Source organism: Palaemon carinicauda, chromosome 4, assembly GCF_036898095.1.
Source record: "Palaemon carinicauda isolate YSFRI2023 chromosome 4, ASM3689809v2, whole genome shotgun sequence".
Taxonomy (NCBI): domain Eukaryota; kingdom Metazoa; phylum Arthropoda; class Malacostraca; order Decapoda; family Palaemonidae; genus Palaemon; species Palaemon carinicauda.
In genome coordinates this window covers 48707709-48717345 of record NC_090728.1, presented here as the reverse complement: position 1 = coordinate 48717345, position 9637 = coordinate 48707709, and the positions used below count along the sequence as shown (strand labels likewise).

General features: G+C 33.9%; 1 protein-coding gene across 1 annotated transcript; it reads left to right on the top strand.

The window, feature by feature from the left end:
* The first annotated feature begins 6738 nt into the window (after window positions 1-6738).
* Window positions 6739-8439, top strand: LOC137639404 (uncharacterized). The gene is made up of 3 exons (XM_068371678.1): window positions 6739-6768; window positions 7285-7353; window positions 7960-8439. Exons 1-3 carry the CDS (start codon window positions 6739-6741, stop codon window positions 8437-8439), a joined length of 579 nt encoding a protein of 192 aa, XP_068227779.1.
* Window positions 8440-9637: the final 1198 nt, after the last annotated feature.

Sequence of the window (9637 nt, the reverse complement as noted above, 5' to 3'; positions counted from 1 at the left end):
ATCAGTAAAAGTACACGGACTTCTTTCTGGTTAGCTGTATAATTACATAGGCTTTTCTCTGATTATCATTTAAAGTACACAGTCTTCTTTCTGATTAGCAGTAAAAGTACACAGACTTCTCTCTGATTATCAGTAAAAGTACATAGACTTCTCTCTGATTATCAGTAAAAGTACATAGACTTCCCTCTGATTATCAGTAAAAGTACATAGACTTCTCTCTGATTATCAATAAAAGTATACAAACTTCTCTCTGATTATCAGTAAAAGTACAAAGACTTCCCTCTAATTATTGAGTAAAAGTACACAGACTTCTCTCTGACTGTAAAGTAAAAGTACATAGAGTTCTCTCTGATTATCAAGTAAAAGTACACAGAGTTCTCTCTGATTATCAAGTAAAAGTACACAGAGTTCTCTCTGATTATCAAGTAAAAGTACACAGAGTTCTCTCTGATTATCAGTAAAAGTACAAACTTCTATCTGATTATCAGTAATAGTACACAGACGTCTCTCTGATTACCAGTAAAAGTACACAGACGTCTCTCTGATTATCAGTAAAATTACACAAACTTCTCTCTGATATCAGTAAAATTACACACACTTCTCTCTGATTATCAGTAAAAGTACACAGACTTCTCTCTGATTGTCAGTAAAAGTACTCAGACTTCTTTCTGATTATCAGTAAAATTACACTTCTCTCTGATTATCAATAAAAATACACAGACTTCTCTCTGATTATCAGTAAAATCACACAGACTTCTCTCTGATTATCAGTAAAAGTACACAGACTTCTCTCTGATTAGCAGTAAAAGTACACAGACTTTTTTCTGATTATCAGTAACATTGCACACTTCTCTCTGATTATCAGTAAAAGTACACAGACTTCTATCTGATTATCAGTAAAAGTACACAGACTTCTATCTGAATAGCAGTAAAAGTACACAGACTTCTCTCTGATTATCAGTAACATTACACACTTCTCACTGATTATCAGTAAAAGTACACAGACTTCTATCTGATAGCAGTAAAAGTACACACACTTCTCTCTGATTATCAGTAAAATTACACAGACTTCTCTCTGAATAGTAGTAAAAGTACACAGACTTCTCTCTTGTTTGTGAGTAAAAGTAATAGCCTTATAAAGAGTTTTGGAAGGAGATAAACGTTTTTTGGTAATTTTCAGTAGGTTTCATATACGTGAGTTATATAATTTCGTAATCTCAGGCCTATCTGTTATTGTACTTTGTCTCATGGATTATTCAATTTTTGCATACTTTATTTGAAGATAGAAAAACAAAACCAAATGACGTTCATGAGTTTAAAGACAGTTCAAACTTTTTTTATATGGAAGAATCATAGTTTATAATGTGTTAATTCAGTCTCTTACCAACCACTGGATATTAACATTGAGTTTATGATGTTGATTCAATAACATCTCTTACCAAGCACTGGCTGTTAACATTAAGTTTATGATGATGATTCAATAACATCTCTTGCCAAGCACTGGCTGTTAACATTGAGTTTATGATGTTGATTCAGTAACATCTCTTGCCAAGCACTGGATGTTACCATTGAGTTTATGATGTTGATTCAGTAACATCTCTTGCCAAGCACTGGATGTTACCATTGAGTTTATGATGTTGATTCAGTAACATCCCTTGCCAACCTCTGGATGTTACCATTGAGTTTATGATGTTGATTCAGTAACATCCCTTGCCAACCTCTGGATGTTACCATTGAGTTTATGATGTTGATTCAGTAACATCCCTTGCCAACCTCTGGATGTTACCATTGAGTTCATGATGTTGATTCAGTAACATCCCTTGCCAACCTCTGGATGTTACCATTGAGTTCATGATGTTGATTCAATAACATCCCTTGCCAACCTCTGGATGTTAACATTGAGTTCATGATGTTGATTCAATAACATCCCTTGCCAACCTCTGGATGTTAACATTGAGTTCATGATGTTGATTCAATAACATCCCTTGCCAACCTCTGGATGTTAACATTGAGTTCATGATGTTGATTCAATAACATCCCTTACCAACCACTGAATGTTAACATTGAGTTTATGATTTATGATGTTGATTCAATAACATCTCTTACCAACCACTGGATGTTAACATTGAGTTTATGATGTTGATTCAATAACATCTCTTACCAACCACTGGATGTTAACATTGAGTTTATGATGTTGATTCAATAACATCCCTTACCAACCACTGAATGTTAACATTGAGTTTATGATGTTGATTCAACAACATCTCTTACCGACCACTGGATATTAACATTGAGTTTATGATGTTGATTCAGTAACATCTCTTACCAACCACTGGATATTAACATTGAGTTTATGATGTGATTCAATAACATCTCTTACCAACCTCAGGATATTAACATTGAGTTTATGATGTTGATTCAATAACATCTCTTACCAACCTCTGGATATTAACATTGAGTTTATGATGTTGATTCAATAACATCTGTTACCAACCACTGGCTGTTAACATTGAGTTTAATGTAATAGCTAAATATGTTGCTTTAACAATAATCTTTCTCTTAAGAACCTTCCCTTGCCTTCACCGACGGTATTTACATTTGTGTAGCGGAAGCCCTTCAGACATACACATATCTGTATGCAATATCAGCTCTTCTCGAGACGATATGGGACTATAGTTTTACCCCGGCTGTCAGTATGTCATTCTAAATTTCCTTTTGCATCAACAAGTAGGTGGGTGAATTGAGAAAAGCTGTTACTCGACATGGAACATTTTACGAAGACTGTACAGGTTTATGGAACTTTTAAGTTATTGGAACATTTCCAGTCTGTTTTATATTTAGTGGATTTACAATTTTTCCCTTGGATAATGGAAACTGTTTTCCCTTAAGAAGTAATGGGATATTAGAATTTCTATTTATTTTACATTCGTGCAATATACAATGCTGTTTATGCTTGTTAATTTTCTTTAATCTATTATTTTCTAGTTTTTATATAATTATATGTTCGTTTAAATTTCTCTTAATAGTTGAGAATTTTACTCATTTTCAAGTAATCAGTTACTTAAATATCTACCTAATGTTTTATTGATACTAAGGTGAAGTTAGCGTTTGTGAAACTTAAAGTGTCAGAGTTGTTTTTGGTTTCCACTCATGAATGGCAGGGGCAAGGGACAGTGACATTATTCTATCTAGCAGAACAATGACCATATATACAGTACCTATGATTAGCGCCATAGCTCCCTCTCCACCCAAGCTAGGACTAAGGAAAGTCAGGCAATGGCTGCTGATGACTCAGCAGATAGACCTATAGGCTCCCCCAAGCCCCCCATCCTTAGCTCACTAGGATGGTGAGGTTGTAGCAATCAAAGGAATTAATGAGTTTGAGCGGGACTAGAACCCCAGACTGGCGTTCACTAGTCAGGGACGTTAACACATCGGCCACCACATCCATAGCGAAAGCGTAAGAATTGTTTTAGGAATCGGGATTAAATGAATCTGGGACAATAATCAATTCTTTAATGAAATTGCTAATTAAAGGAGAAGAAAATTCAAATTTTAATAGAAAAAAATTAATATGTATTAGCGTGATCGAAACAAATTTCCTTTTTCTTTATTAAGATACCCTCGATTAAAATCATCAGAAAAGTGACCGATAAATTTGACACACTGAATTTTGCACTTCAAATCGTATGAAGAAAGGAGATAATATTTTCTCTCTAATTTTTATTATAGATCATTTACAATAAGTTACTTGAAAATAGAATTTTATAAAGTTGTGTAAGGATGTGAATAATGATTCTTTCATTAAAAATAGTAATGGAAGTTTAAATGCATTTAGGCTTAAAAATATTTTTATATATTTGTGTATATATACTATATATGTATATATATTGCATATATTTGTATAAAATTTATATATATATATATATATATATATATATATATACATCCATATATATATATATATATATATATATATATATATATATATATATATATCGATTTCTGAATGGGGATACCATAACGTGTTGGAAAAAATTCTGTATCGCTATGAGTAAAGGTGTACTAGTTAGGGACACCCATACTAATTTCATACTGAATAATAAGTCATGGAATAGTAAATATGTAAACCAACAATGCAAGTTTATTTACATGTTCCAAGAATCTGGGTTTGGCAATCAAACCATTTTGAGACTGTGCTTATGATTTTCAAGATTACAGTCCGTTTATTTTCCTTGAAAGAGGCAAAATTATGAAATACAGCAATAACCTTTTTTTTTTTTTTTTTTTTTTTTTTTAAATAGGTTTAATCTCTTGATATTCTTTTTACTTGTTAATTTGGACATATATCATTTCACATAGTTCTCCATGACCATTTCATATTCACAATAACCATAATTCTCTCTCTCTCTCTCTCTCTCTCTCTCTCTCTCTCTCTCTCTCTCTCTCTCTCTGTAAAAGAAAGATTTCGCTTGTGGTGTACTGCCAGCTATAAGCGATTCAAATCAAGTCTCAACCTTTTTGAACTTTTCTGAGTGCATCAATGAATTTTTAGATTGTTAGAGGATCTATTCCTAATTTGAAGTCTTCTGTTTGCTGGTTTAGGTTGTTGGTTTTATCTTCAGGATTTTAATTTCAAATATATAAAATCTACATTTCGATTGAGGAGAGTAGGGAACATCTGTTATTCCTGTGTCTGTTTATCAGACTTATATTATTGTCTTCGAGATATGCCCATATCCTCTGTAGATAATTCGTCAACTAAGGCATCTCTTTAGGTATCTATATATTCAACAGTGGAATTGTTTTCTTCAGAGCAGACGAACATAGTAGTGATCCATGTACTGCTTGAAAAACTACGTCCAGTATTCAAAACTTCAGTAATAACTATACTTTGGTTTTTACATTGTCCCTTCAGCTTGACTTAATATTTGTAATCATTCCACTCCAACTCTTATTGGTGAAGAGTCGTGGGTGTGAGTAATTAAGTTTTACTGCGTTTCCAAATATTGTGTGGATTCTTCCTTGCATCTGTAGAGCTGTTCATATCACGAAAGCAATAAATCGTTGGCGGTTTTACTGAATTTATCAAAGTTCTTGAAATTTATCAGGAAATACTAATATCCATTGCGATAACTTCTCTTTACCTAGTTGACTTGAAACTCAAACCATTGTAATGAGTTAACAGGAAAGATTGAAAATCGATGTAGCTTGAACAGAAAATATCGGTAGTAACTAATGTTTGTTGATAAATAGTCGTTGTTAATTGGGTAATTTGTGAATCTTGTTAGTCTCTAATTACTTGGTTATGAGAAGGAACATTTTTATTGTTTTCGATTTCACAAATGGCATTATTATTATTATTATTATTATTATTATTATTATTATTATTATTATTATTATTATTATTATTATTATTATTTTATTGTGAATATTATTATTATTATTTTATTATGAATATTATTATTAATTACTTTTTGGGAATGTATTATTATTATTATTATTATTATTATTATTATTATTATTATCAATTATTTTTCTTTAAATAAAGTTGTCTTTCGGGGAATGTATTATTATTATTATTATTATTATTGTTATTATTATTATTAATTATTATTATTATTATTAATTAATTTTCTTTAAATAAAGTTGTCTTTTAGGGAGTGTATTATTATTATTATTATTATTATTATTTATTATTATTATTATTATTTCTATAAAATTCTATTGCAATGAATTTCGATTTTAGTGAGTGTTAGACTAGCGTTAGACTATCGATGCGTTAGACTAGCAAGGAGTTAGACTTGTGAGGAGTTAAACCAGCGAAGAGTTAGACTAGCAAGGAGTTGGGCCGGTGACCAAATGGCAGCGTTTTCTGAAAAGGTAGTGATGAGTCGGCGGCGATGATTGTCCTAGACCCAGTCATCTTCCGTCCACGGTGTTCAGTAACATTCTTTTGATTTCATTAAAAATGAAGGTCAAGTTGGAAAAATATCTTGGATAAGTATATTTTCATAAAATTTTTTTAAATAATACATTCAAAGGTAAAGAGACATCTTTTACCAGTCCCCAAATTTAGATAAGAAGCATTTAGTTACTTGTGGTTTAATTAGCCAAGTGGGGATACTTTAACCTTGTGAAAGGGCTTGTATATCGTCTTGATCAGCAAAGCTCTACATGTCAGGGCCTCCCATACTAGGTTGGTTTGTTCTAAGCAACCAGACTAAATTCTCCCACATTCACCAATCCGTACAGGCCAGCGTGGTGATGAAAACTGGCCAAACCCCAGACATGAATTAAGATTTGTCTGAGGCCCGTGTCCTGCAGTGGACTAGAAACTACAGTATTTGTTTTTTGTTGTTGTAATTAGCTGACAAGAGTAGTTTTATTGAAAGTGACTTTATCATGAACTGCCTTGGCGTTGATTTGTTCGATTTGAGAGTAAGATTCGGTTACTCTGTTGTTGAAAGAAAACTTAAAATTGACTCAAGCTTCAATGGTCGACGATGCGCTGGAATTTTAGACTTTAAACTGGTCCTATGGTGTGGGATTTTCACTAAAACGTTGGTCTGCTTTTTTCCATCAATATTGGAATCCTCCCCTATATAATAAAAAACAAGTCTCTGGGTGTGTGTATATATATATATATATATATATATATATATATATATATATATATATATATATATATATATATATATATATATTCCTGTCATTCCGAGTGGCATTGTCAAAAATATGACTACTCGATCTCTCCCTGCCTCTCGGGTAAGTGGGAGAGGGAGTCATACCCTGGTGAGAGGGGGTTACCACGAGAGGTACACTCGGAAACTACAATCCCCCATAAATTGCCGAATCGGTCGTGTGGTCGGTAGGAAAGGAGAAGGGGATGGGAAGGGTTGAATCTGTGTTTGCATATATATGTAAATATTTACCCGTCATTTTTGACGGGTCACGTACACTAGTCCTTGATATATTTGGGTTTATAATTTTCTCATAGTGAAAATAACACAGGACAAAATTTTTAGCCGAAGGAAATGTAATTAGCCATAAAATTCGTCGAGTACCAGATTCTAGGCACTGGTCGTGACCATATATGGTAGGTCAGTTGGCTTGATTTCTCGGATTTGATAAAAGACCAACCAAAGCTGAGAATCTTGATAAAATTGTTTTAAGAGAAATATATTAAGAAAATCGTAACCGTCCTTATATACAGTAGTCATAAAGGTGCACATTCCAAGTTAATGATTATTTTTTTCATTTTTATTCATATAATCAAAATAGGCCCATTTGAAGCCCTTTGCGTCAATAGGCGTAGATGATGATGATGATGATGATGGTGAATCTTTTCAGGTTGGTGACTTCACCACATTGTTGTTCAATAAAAACCTGCATCCTTTACCATCCTATGAAATATTCCATTAAAATGAATATATTAATGATCTTGAATAAAATATACCTCAAGAGATTGACGTACACCGCATCCCCTATGGTAAAAAATGGAAGATTTTCCCCAAATTTCTCGAATATATAAAAAAAGAGAAAGGGTTGAAAGTCCCATGAAAAAAAAGACTTGAGTGAAATTGGCAGCTCTGGTCAATATACCTCGATATTTGCAAATGAAGAGGGGTCAAATCTCTCTCTCTTTCTCTCTCTCTCTCTCTCTCTCTCTCTCTCTCTCTCTCTCTCTCTCTCTCTCCCTCTGCCTCCTCGAGGGAGCCGAGGCCATCAGCCCGGCTTGCATAAGTGATAAGGAGTAATTGAGGAATTGAAAACTATCGTCATCTTTCAATTGCATTTAAAAAAAAAAGAGCATCCCTCCCCCCTTTCCCCTCCCCCCTCTCTTGGGTTGGCAGTGCCACAGGAATTATCGAAAATGCAAGGAAAGAATGATCGTGTCTGTCATCTCACCCCCTCCCATCCATCATCCACTACCCCCCTCATCCCCCTCCCACCCAGCATCTCAGCCCCTCTCCCATCACCCCATACTCCATGACCCCTACTCCATCACCCCTTTCCCATCACCCCTTCCCCTTCATCCTCCCTCTTCCCCCTCCCCCTTATCCCTCCTACCCATCATCCCCCTTCCCCTCCTCTCCCTCCACCATCATCCCCGTCCCCTTCCTCTTCCTGCACCATCATCCCCTTCCCTCTCCTCTCCCTCCTACCCATCATCCCCCTCCCCCTCCTCTCCCTCCACCATCATCCCCCTCCCTCTCCTCTCCTCTCCCTCCACCATCATCCCCCTCCCTCTCCTCTCCTCTCCCTCCTACCCATCATCCCCCCTCCCCACCTCTCCCTCCATCATCCTCCCCTCTCTCCCCTCCTCTCCTTCGACCATCATCCCCCCTCACCCACCTCCTCCCTCTTCTCCCTCCCCCTTCCTCATCCTCCCAGGCCGATTCGCTGCCTGACCCAACAATAATTAAGAGGAATTAAAACACATCATTCAGATGTCGTTCCATCTGTCAAGCGACCGCTTTTTTTAACCGCCATACTTGGATTAGCTTTTTTTTTCCATCCTGCCTCTCTTCATTCTTTTTTTTTTTTTTGAAGAGTTTGACGGCCTATGAATGCGTAATTACTATTATGGCGTTACAGATTTCAAAGTGGGTATTTATTTTATATTTTCGCCTATTTGCTATCTAGGGAAACTTTACTTATATCACTTATGTTTTTATCATTTAATTTCATTATCATGTTTTGATTTTTTATCTTTACATTCATTTAGTTTATAGATTAAATTCTTGCTTCATGTTTTTGGATGTAAAATGATCCAAATTAGGTAGGGTAACTACACTTTTATCATTATTATTTTTGTATCACTTAATTTCATTGTGATTTTTTTTTTTGTATTATTTTTTCTTTACAGTAAGTTTTTTCAAAGATTAAATTCTTGGTTCATGTTCTTGGATCTAAAATGATCCAAATTAGACGCTATACACTTATATCATTATTATCTTTTTATCATTTAATTTCATTATCATGTTTTTATTCTTTTTTACTCTTTTAGTTTATAGATTAAATTCTTGGTTCATGTTCTTGGATCTAGAATAATCCAAATTAGATGGTACACTTATATCATTATTATGTTTTGTTAGTTAATTTCATTATTGTGTTTTGATTATATTTTTCTTTCTTCGTTTCCTGTCATTTAATTGATAGATTAAATTCTTGGTTCATGTTCTTGGATCTAAAACCCAAATTAGACACATCATTATTTTATTCCATCTTGAGACCAAATTCTAAAGAATATATCATTTCTTTAGACTTAGATCTGAAGATTCAAATTTCCCAGACACGAGAGAACTGTCATTAGGTAATGCATATTAATGTTCAATATTTTCCACAAAATTTTATTCTCATCTTTTACATTATAAAAATTTGCAAGGCTTTAGCATCCTTAAAACCAACCTGCAAACAATTAATGCACTTCTTTGGATAACTACCATACGAATTTTATTTTCATCTTTTACATTATAAAAATTTGATAGGCTTTAGGATCCATAGAACCAACCTGAAAAAAATTAATGCACTTCTTCGAATAACTATCATAAGAATTTCATTTTCATCTTTTACATTATAAAAATTTGCAAGGTTTTAGCATCCTTAAAACCAACCTGCAATTAATGCACTT

What these genes read in the sequence shown, in the direction of transcription:
- LOC137639404 (XM_068371678.1), top strand. Translation starts at nt 6,739, where the DNA reads ATGACTACTCGATCTCTCCCTGCCTCTCGG. An exon ending in GATCTCTCCCTGCCTCTCGG is followed by an intron (nt 6,769 to 7,284) that starts GTAAGTGGGAGA and finishes TAATCAAAATAG; the next exon opens with GCCCATTTGAAGCCCTTTGC. An exon ending in ATGATGGTGAATCTTTTCAG is followed by an intron (nt 7,354 to 7,959) that starts GTTGGTGACTTC and finishes CCTCCCACCCAG; the next exon opens with CATCTCAGCCCCTCTCCCAT.